The 25,373-nt window shown below is 43.1% G+C and overlaps 1 protein-coding gene across 2 annotated transcripts in view; it reads left to right on the top strand.

Moving 5' to 3' along the window:
• The window catches only part of plxna2 (plexin A2), a 225,532-nt gene that overhangs the window by 128,231 nt on the left and 71,928 nt on the right, over positions 1-25,373 (top strand). For both annotated transcript variants that reach the window (XM_088640137.1, XM_088640138.1), the window contains exons 6-12: positions 2,530-2,653; positions 6,554-6,707; positions 11,280-11,376; positions 14,593-14,707; positions 16,193-16,393; positions 17,329-17,425; positions 18,278-18,468. In XM_088640137.1, the coding sequence (XP_088496263.1) occupies positions 2,530-2,653; positions 6,554-6,707; positions 11,280-11,376; positions 14,593-14,707; positions 16,193-16,393; positions 17,329-17,425; positions 18,278-18,468 (979 nt within the window). The remainder of the gene's footprint in view (positions 1-2,529; positions 2,654-6,553; positions 6,708-11,279; positions 11,377-14,592; positions 14,708-16,192; positions 16,394-17,328; positions 17,426-18,277; positions 18,469-25,373) is intronic.

Below are 25,373 nucleotides of genomic sequence, written 5' to 3' on the forward strand. Positions count from 1 at the left end.
CTGATCTGTGTTAAGCGGCGTTAAATGCACAGGGATGTTTCCCTCTCTGCCCGTTTGCCTCTGTCATTCTGAACTGTGTCCTTTCATAAGCAGATCCGGATCCGATGGCAGTGTTCTGCGCCTGCCTGCAAACAATGGGGAAAGTGCACAGGCGCGCCCTGCAATTTGGGAAAATGGCATGAAGACTTAAGATCCCCTAAAAAAAGTGATTGCTCCATGTTCGAGCTGCAATCAGCAGGCTTTTTGCACGCTAATTTAGCCCCGGCTTGAATAAGAGGAAGCCCCAGGGGTGATCCCGACGTGAATTAGGCAAACGTTTTCCTGGGCCGTCTCTCAGCAGTCTCCCAGTCAAGTGCAGTCTGCACCATTCACCGTAAGAGCGTAGTTTCTGAAATGGGCTGGAATTAGGATCCTGCTTTCCGACAGCATAATTGCTTATCTGTGTGGAGGTTGAAAAGAAGTCAGTGGCACAGGACCCAGGGGTCGGCAATGCAGCGACAATTACTGGGGTGAAATTCCTCCCGTCAGCTCAGGGCAGACTGACATGTACAGGATGTACAGCAAACTAAAAAAGGAGTGACATTTCTTTACGGTGTATTCAGTACGTTGAATCAATGGCGAGCACAGGTTCTTACACGTGGACTGTGGGTTATTGGCTACAAACAACCAAAATGGGGCCACATGATCTCTTCTCATTTGTAGCCCTTCTTATGCTCTTATTAAATGGGAACGGCTGGGGAAAAAAACTCCAAAACATTTTGTTTTGCTTATTTTGGGGTGTAACAAGAGATAGCCCAAAATGTCTCTTTCTTCGGAAAGAAACCTTTGTGTTTTCAGTTCCAAGGCTACTGTACTTCTTTAGGAAACCCGCATCTGTTTTATTATTACAATGTAATGTAACATTTACCCTGGGCTGTTGGCATTGCAGGTTATTGCTGTATATCCCCTATAAATATTTGAGATGTGTTTGGCTAGAAGCCTTTTATGTTCTCAGGAGGGGATGTGTGTGTCAGAAAGGCTCGGGAGTCCACAGTGCACTCTCCTGCACGGCCTGGGCAAAGGCTCTGGGATGGAGTGAAGTAGGCCAGGGGTTAAATGGCTTTAGAGGAAATATTTAACTGCCTTTCAGAGTTTAAAGGCCCCCACTTAGTGGAGGACAGCTCCTCACCATCTGGATAATTGGATACAGGGCCAGAGAGGACAGTAAACTGGCCTCAAGTCCAGGATGAATACACGCTCGAGGTGTGAGATTGACAGGGGTGGGGGGAAGGGCAGTCTTTACTCCTTTGGAAAAAGCATAATGGCTTGACCCCCTTCCCCACCCAAGAGAGCGCACTGAAGGCCATAGCTGTAAACCAAGGGCTTGGAGCACAAAAAGGGCCACTTGAAAGGCCATGACTGACAACCTGCTAACTCAGAAACCTCTGGGATCTGCAGCATCCACTTTAACTAAGGCAGGCCTTGAAGAGAAGCCAGTAAGACAGACACAGTCTAGAGGCTGCATGCAAAGAGTGTGGAAACGCTTGAAAAAAACTGTGCTCCTACTGCAGATGATTTTGTGTCATCAGTGATTTAGAACAGCCTGTCTTTCCTTCTTGAGTGTGGAAAAAAACTATTTTTTAAATACTGTGTTAAAAGCAATGAAAAGGATTTAGAGCTGTCAGTTTTAACCCATCAAAAAAGCTTAGAACTTACTTTGTGCATTAAATCATCCTTATGGGAAATGCAGAATTCTTAATTTCAATTTCATCAAATTAAAATCTCTGCATAGTATAGGGATACCTATAGACTGGAAAACATCGCCTTGAAGATGGATTTTATAGCACACGGCCTGTGATGGGTTCATAAATATCCCTGCCTGTGCATGTGTAGTTTACATACTCTGTCCCCTCCCCTGCTGTGAAAGGTGCACAGTCAACAAAGGCATTTCTTCTTCTGGAGGAGGCTTGAAGCATACACCCTGGTCTCCTCTCCGCTGGTGGTTCAGGAGGGATGCTTATGTATAGCGAGCTCCGCTTATGAGGCTCTGACAGTTTAATTGTGCACAAGTCAGCGGCAGGGATCAGAGGCAGAAGGATCTCCATGGCAGATAACGAGAGAGAGGGTGGAGCGCCAAATCAATATCCCTGCTCCCTCGCAGCTGGGGAGCACCAACCCATTCATTTCGGAGCCTCCCATGGAGGCACGGAGCACTGTCAGGGGACGCGGCTATAGCTGAGATTTTGCTAAAGGATTTTAATCATAATTGGAGCCCAATTAGACTAGCTGCCATTATGTAGTATTAAGAAGGATTTTATAGCAGGGGGAGTATAATGAGAGGGGGTACATATGGGCAGTAATACTTTCATCCATACTTCTTATCCTTCATGTTCCAGACTCCGATAAAAGCAGACTTTTCCAAATAATCTGTGCAATAATGGCCAATAATTCAGTATCACGGGTGTGATGTGTCAATGATCCTGTTGTGAGCTGTTGAGGAATCGACTAACGACGTGCTGGTGATCATTCCCTCTCCTGTCTTTTCCCCAGGTGCTCAAGGAAGGATCGCTGTGAACGTGCTGAGGAGCCCTTTCGCTTTGCCGCCACCATCAGCCAGTGTGTAAAAGTCACAGTGCACCCCGACAGCATTGCCGTCTCCGAGCACAGCGTGCCGGTAAGGCCCCACTAACACTCAGTTGCACTGTGGTCTTGTGAGGGCTCTCTCTCATCGCCCCTTCTCTCCCTCTTTAGACCACCATGTTTTCATTTTTATTATTTATTTCTGTTTTCCATTTTTCAACTCGGAGAAGATCATTCCTCGTCCTTTGTCACTTTGTCTCTTTCCTCCTCCTCCGTCTGCTTATCTCTATCACAGAGTCGCATCTCCCGTTTCTTTACCTTAGCCAGGGTAATCGTTTTCCATCATCGGAATTTCGAAAAGGTGTAATTTTCCTGTCTTTTCTCCTGCTCCACAGCCATTTTCAGTCTTTACACTCTGAAATGACTTGAGAATAGGATTTCCTAAAGAAATCACTTTCATTTTTTGTGTGTGGTAGTGTCATGAAATGAAGAAGTGCACTCTACTTCTGTCCCTAGTTTTCACTCTAGTTTTCAGTCTAAGTTTCCTCCTGCCTCACCATGCGGCCCTTGTGCAGTTAGTAAGAAAAAAACCTTACTTGAATGAGACTTAAAAAACCATCATAACTCCTTCATGTAAACTGAAAAATGATAAAAATACACATTGAAATCATATAGCAAAATTACATTTTATATATACATTACTGTGTATACCAGGACTACTGATAGTGACCCAGAATTTTCTGGTCAGTGCTCAAATCCTCCATGATGTCTGCCATCATCTGTTTTCTCTCTACCTGGAGTTCTGATCTTAGTGTTCAGCTGAAAATGCATTTTGTTAAAAACCTTTAAAAACATTTGTGAGGCTGTAATGCAATTTGCATAAATGATTGTAAAGGTTTATGCATACTGTTTTATCATACCGTGTAGTTTTATAATGGAGTTCTGACTCTGTTTAAGTCTAATTCAAGTAAAGTGTTACAGAAAACTTAGTACTGCACGTTGGTAATGGAGCATTCTGAGATGGACATTTTCGCACTTTTTGTTATCCTGGTACTACTGAAAGATATTAGTCCAGATTACCTTTATAGATGCAGATGGTCGATGGTCACTATCATATTGTAGAGTGAAAATTTTGTTTTTTGGCAGAGTGCTGTGGTGTGACATGTATATTGTACGCAGAGCAGCACAAGATCACAGAGCATTAGTTTCAACACTGTGACAGGGGAAGGGCAGGGGATGAGTACAATAGGTGTTAAAATGGGAAGATTCACCAGCCTTTCAGAAACTCTCCCTGCAAGAAGACCTCCTGCGGGGCTGTTATCCCCTTCTGCACTGGGTGTGAAATGACTTTGATGGACTTAGTTGTGTCTCCATTTTATGTGGCATAAAAAAGAAAAACACACTCATGGGCAATGTCGCAGGCAGGGTGCTTGCAAACAGAAATGTTAGTGGTTAGAGAACTTGGACTTCCGTCTTCTGTCTGCCCTAGCACTTTCAGAAAGGTTTAAGAACACATGGGTCTACACAGGCTTCTTTTTTGGGGGGATTTTCTTTTTCTAATATGAATATGGCAAGTACTTTCTTCCCCAGCCCACTTCAACACCCAGCTGTTGGCCTGCTGTGCCTCACCTCTAGTGGAAACCGCTTGTCAGTTAGCTACTGTAATGACATATCCCAAGCTCCAGCCTCCTGGACTACAGTACTGGACCTGTGCTCTCAGGACTGTTTCCTGCCTATACTAAATGGAATGCAGGAGAGTCCACAACAGAGATCTCATGCTCACTTACTTGAGGGCCGTCTGCTTTTTTTCCCCAACCTCAATAGTCAATTAATCAGTTAACCTAATTATTTACTTAGTTAGACATGTATAGGATTTTTCTTAAGTTCTTATTGGGTTCATTGCTCAAAACATTTACTTGATTAAAGGTACAGCTACCTATGAAATACCTTTAAACAGAAGTATAATGAATTAGTAAATAATTAGACCAGTTATGTACCAGAGAGCTTGGATGGAATCAAAAAATAAAATCCGGAAGGCCATTCAGGAACTGGGTTTGAGATCTACAGACTCCAGACTTGTTCCTCTTACTTCCACCACATCCTGTGATCATCAACCAAACCAACATTTTGCAGCATGGTTTTTAGACATTTGGATTTAATGGTAATTCTAAACTAGTGTAAGAATGTAAAACTGTGTGTGAAAAAACGTATTACTTTTTATGCAAAGGAACTGATAAAGGTTTATCCCATGCTGAAATGAAAAGAAAAGAGACACAACGTTTTGGCTTTAGAGCCTTGTTCAGACTTTGTCTTGTCTATCCTTTTTATCAGCCTTTACCTGTTCCTTTGCAGCCTACGCATGTTGATGCAGCTACCTATTTGGATTACTTATTATGTTTTGTTTTGCATTGGAAGCATTTAGCCAAGACGGGCAGGGGTGTCATAGGATAGAGTAATGAGGATCTTATGACTACATTCAAGGAGAAGGGTCTCAAGCACACATCTCTGCTTGATTAAAGACTGTGAATCGAAGAAACAGCATGGTGCTACTGTCCAGCATGTAAAAGCTGAAGCGTGTTAGTTTATCATAACAGATGAATATGACACAACAACAGGGTCACTTGTATTCTCCCTCCACACCAAAGTAGAGGAAACATCACCATGACAACAAGCCATACCACTGTCATGGTGGGGAAGTCCTGAAAATCACAAAACAAATTCCGCCATTTTATTAATATTGTTAATTAAGCATTCTTTTCTAAAGGTATAAATCAAACACCTAAGTTCTTTTGTAAATTGTCAGTTTCAATATCCGTGGTATTGGAGCTCTATAGCCCAACACATTCTCATCCAGCAGCAAACAGAGAAGATGTGCTTCCCTTTCTTTCCAGAGTTTTTTTTTGTCTGGAATGAGGCAAGGATAGAGTGAAAGCTAATTGCTGTCACATACAAGAGGGTTAGGGGCATGCCATGAAGTCAGAAAAACTTGGAGGAAAAGATTGTAGATTGACGTGATTTTTACAACTAAAAGACTTTTAAAATACGTTACGAAACGTAAAAAAATGGAAAAGCTTTTGATAAAGGCATGCTAGTGTAAGATGGCAGTTTTTAAAAAGCATGTTTCCTTGTCATCAGGCCCTTATAGCATTCAGGCAAGGCGGATAAAACAAAGGGAAACATCGCATACTGCAATAAAAATAGTTGTAACAGAACAGGGCTCTGAAATGCCACAGTGATAATTACCCATGCTACTTCACTTGGCTAGAAAATGTATTAAACACTCTCATTTGTGGAATATATTTATAGGAATAATGGTGCCTTACAGTGTGAAGCTGTACTGGTATTCTAAAGGCTCATGCTCTTGATAGAATTTCCTTTTTTGATCAGAAAAAGTGTGTTTCTGCTATGCTGCTGTGCATTCAATGGAAGTTAGAACCTCTGCCTCATAGCTCACGGCCCTGGTTTCTTTTCCGATTATGGCTGCCTGTCTCTGTGGAGGGTGTTTGCCCTCTCCATGATTGCAGGGATTGCATTTCACTGAATTCCCAAGCCCATTCCCAGCTTCTGAAGACAAACAGGTAGGTTTGACTGTGTACTTCAGATTGCCCAGTATGACCAGGGGTTAGGGTTAGGATTTGTCCCGAATATTCCTGGTTGAGTGACTGACATAAAACCAAATAAGCATGATTAGCAAAGATCTTGTCCTATCTGTCACTATCCTGGTGTTGTTTTTCCAATTAAAATCTCTCTTGTCGTCAATCACACATCAGCGTTGGACATCTTTGAAATTCTTTGATGTCTTAATCTGCTGTCAGTTACTGTTCTGCGTAGGCTGCAAGACATCAAGAAGCTCATAACTCCAGGCCTTGCAGATAAACTTGACCTTATTCACCTTTAGGAAACCAAAGCCCTCTCACAGTGTCAGCTATAAAAAGTGACACAGTGGCCCCAGAATGCATAATTTCTTTCTTTCGTCTCCCTGCCTTCCCCGTAGCTGGTTGTGAGGGTGAGTGATGTCCCCGATCTCTCAGCTGGCATCACCTGCTCTTTTGGGAACCTGACGGAGGTCGAAGGTCAAGTAATCGGGAATGAAATACTATGTGTGTCGCCCTCTTCCAAAGATGTCCCCCTCATACCCACTGACCAAGGTAAGGTTGCCCACGATGGCGAAACTGTCTCCAGAGCTCTTGTCTGACTAAATTTTGTCCTTTTCTGCTTGTATTCTCCTTTTAATTGTGAATATATTATCATTGTGATCTTCCGTATCTAACTACCACCATGACTCTCTACAGTTAATGTTTATATGATCGTGATATTGTCAAGTGCATTGAATTAGACAGTGACAAGATAGAGGCATAATAGATTATTATCAGAATATGTAAAAAAAATATTTATATTGGTGTAAGATGCAAAATAAAATCATGGTAAATGTTTAAAAGACCTTGCAAATGTACTCTGGTAAGCTTTCCGAAGGGCTAGCACAGATGTTCCAGGTGAAATCTTGATAATCAGTACTTGACGGTGCTTGCTGGTATTTATGGAGCACACAACCTGACATCTTTCTCTGACTTTTATTGCATTAGTACCAGTTAATTGTCTTTTTTTTGTCAGTTTCACCCAGATGGCACAGCCTGCCTGCAACATGTGAAAAACAGTCTTATTTACTGAACGTATTTATAGGCCTCCTGGATCTGTACGCCCTATACAGACCTTTTCCGAGGAAATGTTTTCTGTGAGAACAGTTGCGCTGGGGTCACATGTTCCTGCAGTCTCGGCCCTGCCTGGAAAAAGAAAGAAAAGCCTTTTCACATGCTTGTGTCCTAATGAGCACAGGCAGCCCTTGGCCCAGCCAGTGCAGTGTGCATGCCGAGAGCTGAGCTGACACTTATTAAGTTTAATTGCCTTTTCTGCTCCAAGCCTGCTGACTGTATAAGCAGCCCATATTCTAGACTTTCCAGGTTATAATGGGGAAAAGTGTGGCTCACCAGGGCAGGCGATGTGAGAGGGTAAGGGGGAGAGGAGCCCAGAAAAGCCTCTTTCTAAGATGGTCACTTGTGAGAATTGTTAAAAAACCAGGATGCACACACGAAACTCTATTGCAATTCATTAAACTGCATTAATGTTTTGGCACATAAAAGCCTTCATTAGGTTTTACAGACACATTTAATGTGACAGAGGCTTTATGTCACTAATCAATTAATTAGCAGAAACATACATTAAAGTTATTCTTCAATCAACAGTCAGGTAATGAGTTAATGATATGAACTTAAACATGCACAAACACCATAAATTGAAACTACAGTGGGAGCCCAGCGCTGCAAGGTAGCAATGCTAACCACTGCACCACTATGCCACCCTATACTGTACATGTGGATATACTGTGGTAGTGGTTGTACCTGGAAACTGTAGCGCTGTTAAGGTGTCTGAGAAATACTCACTGCTGTACACCAAGCTTTACTCTTGGAACAATATAGCAGTGTACAGTGAAATCATATTAAAACCATAGCACAAACAAGGCAAAAAAAATGAATTTCCCATTAGATGGAGCAAAAACTCCAACTGGGAGACAACCGAGACAAGGCTGGAAAGATAAAGAAAAGCCAAAACATATAATGAGAGGTTTCTCAACCAACTGGAACAGATGTACCACACTGGAGAGAAATAGGCTAAATTTGTTCTGAAAGTATGTTTAGGAAGGTGAAGGAAAGGAAAGTTAATTCTACACAAAAAATCATCTCAAAGCCACAGCTGTTGTTGGCAGTGCGATTAGTGCTCACCAGCTGCTGGGGCACCCTGGGAAATGTCAGTGCGCTGTGTTTTGTAATCCTCAGCTCTTTCTCTCTGGTCCTGTGAGACTGGCTGAAATCAGTGGCGGTTGTACTTAGTTGCCTACTTGATAAAAGAAATGGAAATACGATCTACACTACGTACTTTCACAAAGTAAACCTGTACTGTTTCCCCTGACGTGAGTGTCTGGGCTACAATGTGGTGTGTGTTAGGCCTCAGAACCTAGAGTGCTCTGAACTGGACAGCTGGACAGCTCTTCAGGAACCCAGGGCTGGAGATGGAAAGAAGCAGTTCTACATTCCCTTGGGGGTGACTATGGGCAGGACTCTGATTGAAATAGGCAAGGCTACTGCTGCCTTCCTACTATAGCCAGGAAAACAGCTATTCAATCACACTGACCAACCCCACAGGCCTGAGCAGGCAAAGAGTCACATTACAAAATGTGATTACAAAAGAGTCACCCGATTTCTCCTCTCTTTACTCAGCTCAGTGAGACACATTTTTGTTTCTGAACCAAAAGATATCCTGAATTGTTGCTAATGTACTTACTGAGAGCAGGAGGATTCTAGATGCCGCAGGGAACAGCACAGCAAGACAAACAACTGTTCGACAAGACACACTTGTTTACAAGCTGCTTTCCATGCACATGTCAGAGCACAAAAGATCAGTGTGCTCACACTGGCGGTGTGTAGGCATTGCTAGCCAGGTTGGCAACTGCCAGAAGTACATTTAAAGTTTACAGCCTCCACTTGCCCACCCCCCTCTTTTTTAGCAATTGTTCTAGATAACACAACAACGCAAAAAAAGAGGACCTGTCCTTTGGATGAGACCTGAAATTGAAATTGTGATAACATGGGCATTAAAGATCCCACAATGATAATAAGAGTAAGGGTGTAAACCCTGGTGGTCTAGCTAAATTCCACGGGGCTGCAGAGTCTGGCCTACCTAAATTCTCCCTTAATTCAGTTGGCGAGACCTAATCAAGGAGACCACTCCTTCTAATCTGTTGTGAAGTAGGATTGCTGGCACAGAATGCCTACCATACAGTACCTCACCCAGGTGGGCTGTATGTTACGAGGTTCTGACTCTCTGTGGTCATTAAAAAGGAAGGGCGTTTCTCGAAAAGAGTAGGGGTGTAACCCCGGCGTCCTGGCCAAATTTCTCATTGGCCCTTACTAATCATGGCCTCCTAATAATCTCCCTCTATGAATTGGCTTCATTACTCTGCTCTCCTCCCCACTGATAGCTGATGTGTGGTGAGCGTTCTGGCGCACTATGGCTGCCGACGCATCATCCAGGTGGGGCTGCACATTGGTGGTGGTGGAGGGGAGTCCCCATTACCTGTAAAGCGCTTTGAGTGGAGTGTCTAGAAAAGCGCTATATAAGTGTAAGCAATTATTATTATTATTATTATTATTGATGGGCAAAGTGGGTCCTCTCCTTTACATGCAGTAAATCACTCCTGGACTCAATGGGGTGAAAAGTGCTGTATGAGGAACTATTTTATTATTAGTAACCCTTGCTGTAATTTGTAAAGATAAAGTGGGTTTCTTCTGCATTGTACAGACACAGCTCTTATCACATAAAAGGTATAGTCTTGACCATTTGTCCACAGCAGCGTTCCTTACCGTAACCCCGGAGCGCAGGATTGCTCAGATTCAGCTTTACTACTGGTGCAGGAGAGCGGCCAGCCTCTCCCAGAGAGACAGTGGCAGTCTGAGAAGAGTCTGCAGAGCATGACATCGAAGGCCTGTCTGATCAAACACTGTCACGAACCACAGCTCACAGCGACGATGCATGAAAGCGTAACTAAATTCATCTGAACAAACAGTGTCACGGCCTGTATAGTGCATCAGCGAACAGTGCTGCAGTGAGATAGCTGGAGACATTCACATGCTTCGATTACAGTAACAAAGTGCGGAGACAAAGCGTTACGGTGTCTCCCGAATACGCAGCGGTACGATACCACAGCTTACACAAAGATCATTGGAAAAGCAGAGCAGACAATTGGGCTGCCTAAAGAAATACTAGATTACAGAGCGATTTACGATGGGCAGCTGAATTGACCCAAGGGATTATCTGTCTTAATATTGTAGTAAACAGCAGTCTACAGCAAGAATGAAGAATGGATATACAAGCTTATCTGGACACATGTTCTCATAATTCTGTGTGAAGATCTGATCAACAACAGACGCATTGCCAAAGTATGCTGTTCTCAGTCGCTTTCTTTGGGTCAAGTGAATAAGCAAATGGGCAGCTCAGAGATGACAGTTGCAGAAACAGAGAAGCTTATTACAGTATATGGTTGTTTCTGATTCACTCCCGGTGTAAAGTGATGCCACAATTCTTCATTCTTTCACATATCTAGCAAATGGTAGGCCTGGGATTGGGAGAGTGTCAAGTTTCTGGGCTGTCTCTGCCGCATGAGGCTCCTGAGGTACGCACCACACTTCCAGCTGGACAATAGTGATAGCCCCAGAGAGAGCTGGGCCTCAAGACCTCATGCTCTCAGACTTGTCATTCTGCGCCATTGTCCTGTCTTTCATTGTCCTTCAAGCATACAGGTGCTTTCTTACGATAGCTCTTTAGCCAAGTGGTTTGCAAATTCAATGTGTACGTTCTTTTCACTTTATCATACAGTATCTCAGCAGCGTGTCGGTAACCTGGTAGAAACTGACCTCTTTTGAATGATTAATTACATATTAACACAAGTAGGGTTGTTCTCATATTTAAATGCGCCATTAATTCACAATTGTTATTAATAGCTTGGCTGTTATCCATTTCTAAAGAGTCATTTGGAGCCCATGAACTGAAAGGTATCGTTTGATGAAAATGGCTGCTCTTTTATCCCAGGTGAATGCACTCAAATGTGGTCTGTGTTTTGGCATCCGTGCTTTTAGCAGTGCAGTTCATTCTTTCGTGCCTTCTTTCAGACTGGTTTGGAGTTGAGCTGCGCTTGAATTCCCGAGAGACGGGCCAGATGTTGACCAGCACCGAGTTCAAATTCTACAACTGCAGCGTCCACCAGCTGTGAGTGTCCTGAGTCTCCTGAGATCCTCCCCTCCTCCACTGCCCCTAGCTCAGTGCAGCTGCCAGTGCCAATTCTCAGTGAACACCCTAATTGCACTGTGATACAATTAGGAAACTATCTGTAATGGTAATTCTTCTTTCTTTTATGGACAAGTTTCCCCTGGGCACTTTGCAGCATGAAAACCCCAAATAGGACAGAATTAATTACAGGAGTCTTGTGCAAACAAGACAGGCAGAAGGCCTAGATTAACCTGCAGACAGCTCTCTGTAATTAGGCAAGGCTGTCTTGACCCGTTTTCAATGTTTTTTTTTTATTAATTATTTTTCTTCCATATTCAAATTTTGGATTTGGGTATAATTGAATAGCAGAATTATTCTCTTTTTTGGTTGCCATTTACCGGTCTTGTCTCTCATGAGATCACACAGGCACATTTATACAGCTTGCGAGCCAAGTCTCCAGTTCTCACCACAGTCGGTTTTGTTTCCTTGCCTCAGTACCACAGAGCATCAAGCATATGTATGTTTTGCTGTGTGGTTGTTTTTCATTTAAACTCCATACGTGGTATCTGGGTAGGTACACGGAAACTGCTTTCTGCCTGTGGCAAACCTGAAACCTGCGCTTCTACAGTGGCAAATCCCAGGAGGTGTCTGGGGAGCAAACATCTGCTATCAGTACATTTGAGATGTCAGCCTGGTGCAGTATGGACAGTGTGTGCTCCATAGCTCTTGAGCATAGGTTCTTTAGCCCAGGGTGACACACTGTACAGTTGTGGGGACTAGAGGAAGTGGTTAAAAAGATTTCTTGAAAAAAATCTCTCTCTCTATGCCTTTAGATTACCAAATTATTTATTTTTCCTTTTCTATTTATGTGTTTTGCCTTATTTTGATTTTAAGCACTTCCAGCTATAGAATGTATCATTTTCAATCAAAAATGTTTCTCTGAACATGCTTCTCATTACAAGGAGGGTATGAGGAACCAAATCTAACTTTTATTTTTGTTGAACTTGCAAACCAAAACCTCCCCTTTCATATAACCAGCTAGAATCGGTTGGCTTCATTAGAATCTGTACATTCAACTTTTGACGGAGGTAGTCTTTAGGTGTCGGAATAATTTGTACCCTAGCCTATACCTGCAGGAATTACAGAGCTGAAATTGAAACACTGCCACCTAGTGGCATTGTTATAGTGTGAGGCTTCATGTGTGCTAAAAGCCACCATTTCTCTGATGTCGACTGATTCAATAATGAAGACTAGTAGTACTGTAGCTCTCCAAGCTTACACCTCCTGGTCTATTATAGCAGAGCAGTGATAGCTTGAAGCATGACAGGAAGAGAGTGCTGTTTAAAACAGAATGTCTCTCCCTTGGTGGGATGGACTAATTTCCAAGATTATCCGTAGATTGCCAATACACTGACAAGTCATTTTCCCTCTTTAACTTGGTTAAGCATTTGGCAGCTTTACCTCATGGTGCTTTAAATCCCTTAAATGACTCACGTATTCCTGTTAAAAACTGTTAACATTCTAAAAAGGGTGTTTTTGGGCTTAACTGTGGATAAGCATCCACAGTTGTAAATCTGTTAGAAACAATCAAGCCCAAAACTCAGCTCAGTGCTGTTCTAGCAGAGAATATTAACATATGTCCTTGCTTTGTTAGAAATTCTTGTGCAGATCTGTGTTTTTGTTTGACAGTGCAAATGTATAAAAGGAGCCCCCTGCTCTCTGTGTATTAATATTTCAGTATAGAAACTGATATATAATTTATTCAGGATGTAAAACATTGTAAAAGTATAAAGAAGCAATCTAGTGTCAGGTTTCTCTAAGTGTATTTTATTCCATAACACTTTTTTGCAATTGACAGCCATTCCCAAGTATTGTAATTATAAATTGTAAAGAGGCACGTCATTTCCTGCTGAATTAATATTGTAATAGTGTTAAGTAAATGTGTACTCATGACGTATTTAACAATATTTAAACTCTCAATCCTGTATCAGTGTAAATTAATCATAATCTTTCAACTGTGACCGTGTTTTTTTTGCTGTGACCTGCTGACAGCAGTGCACACAAAACGAGCTGATTCAGCACTTTTCCAGATAGGCAGCTTCTAGGACTGTATTGGCTGACGTCTAGTTCCAAGCCCCCTAGCGATCTCCAAACAGTGCCAGGGTGGAGCAGGTCTGAAGAGATGGAGCTGCGTATGACCTGGGGGATCGGTGCACTCACTTGTCAATCTTCATTAATGAAGCTTGCTGCCCAGAACCCGACTTTGCCCTGGGGAGATCTCAGTGCCTATTGCATAGGCAGGCATGCGCACTGATGCGCACATGCACTGCAACTAACAGCACATTCAGTCTAATGGCAAGCAGTAGACTAACAGTAGACATTGCAAGAGATTGCAAGATTTGAGCATGGGTGACGTTCACTGGACTTCAGTATTTATTCAGCTTATTGTTTTAGCTTCCAGCATGCACTTTTCAGGTTTCATCTATTGTAATGACTCACTGTACATCTTTATAATTCCTTGATTTTAAAGGGCCAAGAAATTAATTAAAGTTTTCTCTCTTTTGTTCCTATGTGTTTTTTGCCATTTCTGACATTTTGCCAGGCACTTTATCACCCTTCAAATTAAAACTGGCCACCCACTGAACCTCAGCAGGTGTGAGCCTGGTCAGTACCTGGATGGCAGACCTCCTGAGAAATCTAAGGTTGCTGCTGGAAGATGTGTTGGTGGAGCCAGTAGAGGGCACTCACCTTGCAGATTGTATGGGTCCTTATGCCCCAGTATAGTGACGGGGACACTGTACTGTAAAAAAGGTGCCGTCTTTTGGTTGAGACATATAACCAAGGTCCTAATTCTCTGTGGTCATTAAAAATCCCAGGTTGTTTTTTGAAAAAATTAGGAATATAACCCCAGTTTTCTGGCCAAATTTCTCCCTGGCATTTACCATTTTTGGCCTCCTAATAATCTCTGTCTCTGAACTGGCTTCATCACTCTGTCCTCCCCCCACTAATAGCTGGTGTGTGGTGAGCTTACTGGTGCACTTTGGCTGCCGTCGTATCATCCGGGTGGAGCTACGATTTGGTGTTGGTGGAGGGGAGTTCCCATTTCCTGTAAAGTGCTTTGAGTGGAGTGTCCAGAAAAAGTGCTCTATAAATGTAAGAATTATGTATTTCAATGCTCTGGGCTAAGCGTCTGCTGTGCTCTGGTTGTCTCTACAGGTGCCTGTCCTGTGTGAACAGTGCCTTCCGCTGCCACTGGTGTAAATACCGCAACCTGTGCACCCACGACCCCTCCAGCTGCTCTTTCCAAGAAGGTCGAGTCAACGCCTCTGAGGTACATACAGCAGCACATTTGCTGGGTCTGTGCGCTGGTGGAGCTGGAGCTGGAGGCAATGATTCTAGATGGGACTGCCCATCATTTTCCTCACCAGCTCTGTCTTCTATAAATAAGCGGTATCCTCTGTAATAGGATAATATTCATAAAAGTTTCTTTTTTGAATCATTTACAGATTTGGTTTCTGCCTTTCTACAAATGAAACAAAGCTGTTTTTCCATATGTGGCAATAGATGAATGTCTTGCAGATGTCAGTCAATGAAAGACGTATTTCTTTTTTTCAATAGCACCTACCCATACATAACTTTTCCATGTTTTTATGAAGTGGGGGTGCTTACAAAATCACAGTGCATACAGCAGTACAGCAATAAAATGGACCCATGGAACAGTAGTACAACCAGAAGGCACTGCATTTCCTCTGTGGGCCACCACTTGTGCCAGTGCCATCTTCAGTGTGTGGCAAGACGGTGGTGTACAGCTTTATGCGGCTGTTGAAGGTTCACTGAAGTTGTGTGTATGAGCAGTCTCCATCCACAGTTGATGTTCCTCCTGTCTGACTGGTGATGACAGTAAAAATGGCCTGAGGGGGTGGCTTGAAACCTGTGGCATTTATGAGTGATCAAATACTTGTTTATACACAAAGTGAAACTCTGTCAGTTCTTATTGTCCGCCACTGTCAACTTTCTCTCTGCAATCAGTAGACATTCTCCCCCCATACCTTCGGTGCTCAGTGCTGTCTATAAGTGTTTTTGAGAGTGTCCACAAATGGGCCGCTGATTTATAATCAGTCTGGAGTAGCAGAGTGAGTTTACCGCTTGGCTAGTTTTTAATACAGTGCATTGATCAGTGTGAGCCCCTGAAGAGGGCTGAAGAGATGTGACAGGGTTAAATGAGGTCATCCGGAGGGCTTGTGTGTGTGTTGGGGGAGAGGACCCATGCTCTATACAACACGGAGCAGCTGAACAAGTAAAGCAGGAGTTATGAGCTTCAGTGTTTAATGAAGACATGACATCCTCAATGCGGCATTGGAGCTGCTCTTGGCTCTGTGTGTGTCAGGCTGTTTGCCTGTGTGCCATCTACTCAGTGCAGATGACTGTCTGTTTATGTGTGTGTCACTGTGAATAACTGTAGAGTTGAGTGTGTCAGGCGTGATTCTGCACACGGCTTTGTCCATCTCAGTCAGCTTATGGCAAGGGCTTCTCTCACTGTGGCCTGCTGTGTGAAAACAACACCCAACATATGGAGTGCTGGCCTATTTTATTTATAATAATTTCCTAATTATTGCCTAAAGTTGTAAATGGTTGTGTACAGTGCTTAGCTTTCAGGTGATTATTTGCCTTTATTAAATTCAAGGGGATCTTTTCTTATACATTTTGTAGCGTTTAATTTTCCCCCACCTTTCCACAAGCAAGGCAAATTTTGCCTTCTCAAAAAAGTGTTTTTGATGTGCTTGTATCTTTATACGCCTCTGTGTTGGTTCTGCAGGACTGCCCTCAGCTGGTCCGGTCGGAGGAGGTTCTCATCCCAGTCGGAGAGGTGAAACCCATCACTCTGAAGGCGCGCAATCTGCCCCAGCCCCAGTCGGGGCAACGGGGGTACGAGTGTGTGCTGCACATCCAGGGCACCAGCCACCGCGTGCCAGCTCTGCGGTTCAACAGCTCCAGTGTGCAGTGCCAGAACAGCTCGGTACGTCAGACATGCCCCCTCAAACACACACACCCTCACCCCTCTGTCGCTGGCTAGCCCAGTAAAATCCCCAATTTAGGGTCTTTTGAGTGGCTCAACCAGTAAACCAGTCTCTCTAGTCCAGACGAGGCTGTTTCAAGTCCTTAGTGACTGCGAGACTGTGACGTGGTCTCCGGGGAGCCAGCCTTGAGCTGGCCTGGTTATCTTGGTCAGCCCAGCTCTCATTAACTTACACTTATCAGGACAGAGTTTGCTTTCAAACTTAACAGCACACAGATAATACTAAGCAGATTTATTACACATGCACAGGCATATAGCAATTCAAAATTCTTTACATAACATGCAAGTATTTCAATTCAAAGAACTGACAATGAACTGACTGAATTTTAAGAAGCACATTATTGAAGGTTTCACTGTGCTTTCTTTCTCCTAAACAGTTCAAGACTTCACTAAAGTTTGACAGTTTCCTTGTTAACAATGGCTTCAGGGTTAATTTTCATAACTTGAAGAAAAGAAAGTTTGTTGATCTTGTTGTGCTTATGAGCCCCAACCAATTCAGTGCATATCACTCCAGAAGTGAGAGGATTAAGCTATCATGCATTTAATATTCATTTTTTAATTTACATACAGGATTTCCTTCTTGCAAATTTCTCCATACTGCCAGAATCATGTGTGTTTGGTGTCTGCCTACTCAGCATATTAAAACCTTTCTGAACAGATTCAACAGCTGTTTTTCAGTGTTGTCACTGCTTTGTTCAGTGGCTGCAGTTTGCTATTCCAGACTGGCTCTTGAGTGGCACTGACAGCTCAACAAGAGTGACAGCAGCAGAAAAGGCAGCCTTGGCTACAACCGAGAGAGTGATTAATATGATAAGGAATGGTGCTGTTGTAATAGAGACAGCAGGTTATTACTGCCCTGTTCTGTCTGCACACAGTATATCTACGAGGGGATGAAGATCAGTGACCTGGCGGTGGACTTCTCCGTGGTCTGGAATGGCAATTTTATCATTGACAATCCCGAGAATATTAAAGGTACTTTTGATATCTTTAAGTAGAGCCCAGTAGCTGTGTAGCATGCATTAAGGATTGATAAACTTGGCAGCTTAAAACCTAAAACTTTCAATTGTTCCATTACAATCCCCAGCTCCCCAGCTGCAGGGTGTTCAAAGTCCCACAGTCTGTTTAATTGAGATATTGCCACAGCTTGCACTAATACAGTTTTATTGATATTGCGCTGTTTGAGGATTACCATGTTCTTTTCTCACAAAAGACCATCCAACAATTTATTCCACAGCTGGACACAGAAAAGCATAAATATATATTTACATGTATGGAGAGAAAAAGACTGGAAGTCCAATATATTCTATTGACAAAATAAAAATTACACAACGCCCTGTGTTATCCAGAACGCATTTAAAAATCTGTTTTAAAGACCAGAAGCAATGAGCACATAACAAGGTTGAAAATAAGTAGAAGTCATTCTTGTCTGCTGCTTCTTGATGGACCCCAAGAAGTCTGCTCCCAAAAATGGCTGGCAGTTTGTCCTCTAGCCCCACTGCTCCTTATATTGCTTGCTATTTCAGTCTCCTTCTTCCACAATTAGGTCTGTAGTGGTCCTCTTTGTTGAGTTTCTTAATGTTTCACAAAATTACAGTAAGTAATTGTGTAGTCTCTTGCAGTTTTTTTGTGGTTCCCCTTCTATGAAGTGAGTCAACATCTGCCATATCCTTCTTTTTCTACATAATCACGTTAGGGCAAAAGACAGGATCTGCTTTACAGGAGATTAAGGATATACAGTTGCACTTAAAGACTGAGGACAAGGTGCTTATGGGGAGGAAGCCCTGCTGCTCTCTCCTGACCTTTAACCTTGTTCCACTCCCACAGTGCACCTGTACAAGTGTGCCGCCCAGAGGGACAGCTGCGGGATGTGTCTGAAGGCAGAGAGGAAGTTTGAGTGCGGCTGGTGTAGCGGAGAAGGCCGCTGTACCCTCCGCCAGCACTGCCTGCCACATGCCAACCGGTGGCTGGACCTGTCCAGCAAGAATGTGAAGTGCACCAATCCCCGAATCACTGAGGTAGGCAGCAGGGTCTGGGCTACGAGAACAGGGGGCAGGGAGGGACCATGAGGACCAGGGGATCCCAGCCAGGGAGAAGATGTGGCGATTGGTAAAAGGGGTACACAGTGCACTACATAGTGTAGGCCAATGTCTGCTGGCCTGCATGAATAGAGACTTCAATCCTGATGGTCCACAGAGGAAACTCTTCTTTAAACTGTTTCCAGGAGACGATTCCTGTTCATGTGAGCTCAGGTATCCACGTACGACAAGAATTTAACACAATGTCTGAGAGTTGTATCTTATTCAAGCTTCCGTAATAGTATTTCCAGTTGCTTAGTGTCAGGCAAAAAGCTTGAACAGTCCAACCAAAGCATAGCTCAAAGTGGTATATTCATAGTTGGCAGTATGGAAGAAATCCGTTGAAGATAATATCGGCCATTAACTCTCTCCACGTTAAAAAATGCATTCCTCTCCATTAAGAAAAGCTACGCTGTTTTGTATTAAAAGTCAGAGCTTTTTATCTACAGACACTCAGATTGTTTCACTTTTAGTTGGCATTTTAATGAGGCTGTGGGAGGGTCCCCTGGGTTGTGGCCCTGTAGCTGCCTGCAGTAATATCAGTGTGGATTGTGTTTCTGTGGGTTTTAAATCAATAAGGAAATAAGGCATATGGTGTTTGTTTTCATACTGGAGTGGATCCATGTGGGTGGACGTGGATGAGTAATTCGTGCATTCACCTCTAGCAGGATTACAAGGGCACCGGTTTGATTGCTGCTTTAGGGCAAAGCCTAAATCATCCCCTCCACCCTTCTGTTCTTCCTGCACTCTCACTTCTACCCTCTCCTCTCTTCCCTCTCCCTTCCTCTGTCTACCCTCTCTTCCCTCTCCACTCCTTCCCCTTCCCGATTCTCTCCCCTTCCTTCTCCTTTCTCTTCCTGTCTCTCTCTCATTTCGCCTCACCCCTCCTTTCCCGTGGCAGCAAGCCTGAGCTCGTCAGTTGGTGATATGATTGAATATTCACTTCAAAGCAGAAAGAATGTTTGAAAAATGTTCCTTTCTCTACCATTTTGCAGCTGATGATCTTGAACAATGAAGACCGATAGTGCTTTGCATATGTGACCTGCTCTTTGAGACTCATTCTCAATATTGACTTGTTAATATCGCCCACAGTCTCTAGAAGGCAACTTTAAAGGAGCCCCATCTGAATATTTATGTACATTGCTTCAATGGATGTGGCCTTTTAGTTATGATATTTGTAAGTAGAAAGAGAAATTTGAAATAATCTTAGGAATTAACTACAAGAGTTAGGAGATTGACACATATACTTGCATTGTTCTTATCTCCTGGAAAGATCCCAGATTAATAGGCAAAAAAATCTTACTGTATACTGTAGACATACTGTATACAATTACGGTACAATGTTTGAAAGAAACACCATGGTATTGACCTATAAGTGTAATTGTCAACAATGTTGTATTGTATTTAAAAGGATTTTTTTTTATTTGTGAGCCCCTCTACTACAATGGATTCCTGGGTTGGAAAAGTTTTATAAGTAACAAAGACAAACTTTTTGTGCACCATAAAGGTCTGAATTTGTCTTTCCACGTAGTTTCAATTCACTCCCAGTGATCCCAGTGTAAAGGCTGTTTTTACACACTCCCTTACTCTCTTGCAAGAGCCTCTATTGATGTTGCTATTCCTAACTCCGGTCTCGGAAAGAAGAGTCGCCTGTATTGATTTGTACAGCAGCGGGATCCGCGTTCAGCATTCTCTGAGTGGCATCTACCATCCACACAGTAAAGTAATGCCACTACCACACAACAGGAAATCTTCCTAACTGACATGGCTCGCCCATCTTCGTGCTAAAAAAGTTTTCTCATTTGCTCGTTTCCCTCAGGTGCTCAAGCCTGCCTAAGACCTTATTTAGTTATTTCGTAACGCTCTGCTACACTGTGTTTAACCCCAGACCCCGTAACTATTGATTGATTTGTGACAGCAGAGAAACAAATACATTCAAAACATGAATAAATAACACCGGTCATTTGGCTCTTTCTGCCCCTGAATGAGCCCTGGTGCACACATGCTAATTAAAAACGGAAGCAAATGAGTTCCTAATTGATTTTCTGGTGTAAGCAGAAAGCCAGGTTAAAGTACTAAATGAAGCATTTCTCTCTTTCCCTCTCTCGCTTCCTCTGCCCTCCTGTCGAGTTCAGTTAATTTCAGACAAGGGGCTTGTCTGTACCGCAACATGGCTCATGCAGACTAGTAGATACAAAATTAAAACCCCCCAACAAAATGGCCGACGTGCAAGACAAATGTGTGAAGCAGGCTGAGATAAATAGCCAGAGTTTCACCTCTTACTCATCTTCCCACTCCTTCTCCCTGCAACCCCCCCTCTCTCCATCATTTTCCTTTTCTCTCATCTTCCCACTCCATCCTTCTCTCTCTCCCTCCCTCCAGGCAGCTCTTCACCTGTCCATCCTTTCTGTTGCGCCATCTCCCTCCCTCTTCGTTTCTTCTTCAAGTTTTCATTCTTCTCATTCTTCACTGGCACCACAAGTTGAACAGTTTTGCCAAAGATACAGTAAAAGTGATTAAAAACACACAATTGGCGTTACTTCTTATACTCATTGGTTGTGTTCTTAATACTTTTCAGTAGATCTAAAAATTGCACCCTTCACATGCAGAACAAGAAGCCAGTGCTGGTGCAGTAGTTTCCTGCAAGGTGTATATTTCTATGGCTGGATGCCACAGATCCTGCAGCTATTTGTGTTCCATTGTTCTTCCAAAAACCATGAATCATTCTGCCTGGTTCTGGAGAAGGAGGCTCTGGCTGTCTCTCCTTTCCAGTGTCATGTTCTTACCGCATTCCCTCCATCAGCTCAGTCCCGGCCCATGCCCTTCTTCAAACCTGCCTTACTGTTCTGCAAGGCTGTGCAACGCAGATTTCTGCAGTCCCGTTTCTTCCTGCAGATTAATTCTACTTAGAATGTTTATCAGGCAGAGTCTTGTCAATTTACATTACTGCCCTCCCCAGCCATGAAAGCGAAAGAAACCGCATTAGAAGATATAGCAAATTCCCACATGAATAAAGATCAGTGGTAAGAATAGCACATGATAATTAATTTAATGACAGAAGCTGACTGTTCTGTCACTACAGAGTTAATGTACACTGCCATCTGAACCACATCAGAATTTTTGATTATATATATATATTTGCTTCTTTGCTAGATATTCCCAACAATGTATATTCTGTAATTCAATTTGCGTTCTCCTTGTTATTTAATGTTGGACACAACTGTTCGTCTGCACAGAACCATGTAAAGGCCACAGCCATTGACAGGTTCCTTTGAAACAGTTTGCAGCCACCCTTGTGCTCATTAGCACTGATATTCAGATGGTTTCCACTGTGCGAAAGCTGCACAGAGCTGGCATTGGCCACTGATCACTGGTCCTCCCGCAGAGTGGTAAGGTGAGGCTGGAGATGGTAGAGGGAATGAGAGAGCAGAGCTGGCACAGAGCTGTGGGCAAGGGCTGTAGCTCATCCCTGTTGCTTAATGTCTTTGGCACGGGGAAGCTACTTCATGGATCCCTTGGTTTTCCAGAGGAGCCGGATTAGAATTTCACAGCTGCAGCCCTGCCGCTGCCCTGCGCTGGAGCTTGCCTGCGCTGTTGCAGAGCTCCCAGGAGACACCCTCGCTAATGGTCCTCACTGTTCCCTATCAGGGCCGGTGATCAGCGCTGAGAGTTTATGATGTGTGAAATCTCATTCATGGGCACCATAGCAAGAAAACCAGCCATTTGCCAGGCACTGAGGGTTAGCCTCTTCACGGAGTGGGAAGCATCTTGTTTCTCTGTGCCTCTGTGTGCTCCTGAAACAGAAACAGCCTTCCATATCTGCTGCTGCTATGACTGTAGTTGTAAATCCGTGTGGAGCATGTAAGCATGAGTTAGGTTACAAACTATAGTTTTATTTCAGTTTAAATTTAAACTGTGTTTTGCTTCACTTCAGAGTTGAGAGGTTCCTGATACATATCTTAAACAGTGCAAAACATTGAAAGAGGGCTGTTTTATCACAACATTCACACTGAACAAACAAAAGCATAAAGACTTAAGGAGTTACTTCTCTCCTCCAAGGACAGTAAGACAGCTAGGACAGAGGGATGCAAAGTCCTGTTATCCTGTCTCTGTTCATTTCAGGGATGGGCAGGGAAGGGTTAGGGCCAGGACACAGTAGACAGAGGGCATGACAGACATGGGAAATTTTTTTTAATTAACTTTGACTTAAAAATAACCTTGTACATCAGTTTGGCAACAGTATTGAAAATGTGTATTGGTGTCGAGCTCACAATTCCACAAACCTAATACAAGAATTTTCATTATTTTCTGTAAATACTACCTTATAGATCGAAGGATAGAGACCGATGTCTGGAGTGTTTTATTTAAGTGCGAAAGAGTGACACTTTCCTTTTACTTTCCTGGGTCGCATGTCTTTCTTCAGCATCTATTTTTAAAACCCATCGCTTGAAAGCGGCACAGAATTTCCCCTGAGGGCTCAGGGGAAACTAAAAACTCAGTTTGTATATGTTTTTGTTATGTAAACAGTGAAATTATTTTTATTAATAAATGCTACAAGAAACTAAATGATTTATTACATTTCTCCTTTATGTCACCGTAAGCCGATTTGTCTACATGGCTGTTGCATTGGTTTGATATGTATTTATAAAACGATGACTGTACTAAATATTTAATGTTTCTGTTAAATACCGCTTTTCATAAAGAAACATGAATATTAAAGACCCATAAACCCCAAAAGAGCAAGGAGTCACATCAAATAAAGCTGGCAATACAATATGGATCTGCTTTGCCTAGGCACGCAGTCTGTAAGATCTCTCGGTCTTCTGAACAGCTGGAGTGTGTTCAGCGTGTGGGTGTGCTTGTCTGGAAGCACTCTTAAACTCAGGTTTTTATTTTTTATGTAACACAAAATGTTCTATAGAGTGGGGGGAATAGGTCGTAACTTTTCTCATTCAGCTAACCTAAGGCAAAAGAGTTCAGCAGTGAGTCAGCATTTGCACGCTGTTCTAATCTTCCAGTAATGTGTGGCAGGTGCACACACTGTAAAACTGCCCTGTGCAGATGTCTCAGCGTGCCTGACTCCATCTGACAGATTTCAGCTTATCAGGCTAATGGATGGAAGCCAGCATCAAATTTTCATTTTAGTTTGGATGCAGTTGAAGTCAGTTGCTGTTTGTCAATAAGCTTCTCCATGAGAGAAGGAGGGATCTTTGTATATAGAATAAAGTAATCTTGTTTGTGCTGAAACCCGTCCATTTCAATAATGTATTAGGTGTAATGCATGCTATTTGTCGAACTACTGTATACTGTTCTATCAGTGACATCACTTTACTGAAATTGATTTTTATTTATTGAACACTCATCCACCCAAGCAGATGATTATGATTCCTAGCCTTGAAGTAAGGCATATTAAACCTTACAACCTCATTCTAGCCCCATTTCCATTCTTCTTTTCATTTCTTTATGTATAGTATGAGCAGATTTATAATTGCATACACACACTTTATATGAATGCATTGATTAGTCGATTAAACTGAAGTTTCAGCACCTGTCATTGTGAGACCCAGCATGACTAGAAAGAATGGCCCGCTAAGCTGTACAGTATTGTATAATTTGCTTCGTATGACAGATTTTAATTTGCAGGGGTTGCAGTTCTGACTGCCTGCTCTGGAAGCTATACTGGAAGCCCTGCTAACAGGGGTTGCAATTAGTAATTCTAATTAAGGCAAGAGAGCTTCTGCTGACACTTGGTCCTGTGCCTCATCAGTGGGACGAGGGCAGCCTGTGCCCTGCTGTGTGGGTACACCCTGGCAGGAGGCGAGCCACACGCAGCTCAGGCACCCCATGAACAAGGCGGAAGACTGTCAGGAGAGTCCAGCTTTTCCCTGCATCATCAGATGAGATGGTAGGAAGAGAAGGAGAAAACGCCAATCAAAACTCAGCGTGGTATGATCCTAGATAGGTTTGTTTGTGAGATTCATTAATTTAACATTAGACGGTACTAACAGCTGAAGGGAGCAGGTGTCGCAGAGAGTTATGGCATCTTTAACAATTAGGTTTGGGTAAAGCAATGTGTCAGCAAATTAAGGGGAGAGAATTAAATAGATAGAGACAGAGATCTTAGTTTTGGATTACCATCGCTGCTGTTATCACTGTTCAGGATGGGGCCTGGCCCAACCGATCTCAGCTTCACCTCCAACCGCATTTGTCAATGTGAGGGGTATAACTTTGGTTCTCCCTGCATTTCCGGCCCCGAGATGTGTGGGCTGAAGCGACTGGGAGTTGCCCTCCCCGCCGTGCCATATATGAAAGCCTCTCATTAATGGGTGGGCTAGTTTTATTTGCCCCCTGTGTGCCAGCCACTGCCATCATGGGGCTGAAGCTCAGCCAAGCGAACTGACAGAAAGAGAGTTCCACACTTTCCACATAGGAAAAGGGCCTGAGAAGAAAATGTTGATGAATAAATCATGGCAGAGTGATAAAATTGCAGTCGCAGTCCTAAAATGCAACATTAAGATGACAGTCACTCTGCTTTCTAGCTAAGTAGGAGGCTCAGGTAGGGCTCTGCTGTCTGGTAGTAACTGTTCTAAAGTGCAGGACAGTGTAAGTGTCTGTGAGACTTTTCCAGCTTCTTTCTCTGTCTTCCTCTTGTTTCTCATCACTTTCCCTTCATGCCCATTGCATTGTCCAGCTCTTCCACTCTGTACCTGTCAGTTCCACTCATTTTCTCAATCCCACTCAGACCTGTTATTCCAGTGGCACTCTGTCTCCTAACCTCTGCCTGTTTCTCTCCCAGTATTACACTTTTCATGAAGACAGCAGAGCTAGATGTCTGAGATTTGTTT

This window comes from Lepisosteus platostomus, chromosome 7, assembly GCF_059453375.1.
Source record: "Lepisosteus platostomus isolate fLepPlt1 chromosome 7, fLepPlt1.hap1, whole genome shotgun sequence".
Taxonomy (NCBI): Eukaryota; Metazoa; Chordata; class Actinopteri; order Semionotiformes; family Lepisosteidae; genus Lepisosteus; species Lepisosteus platostomus.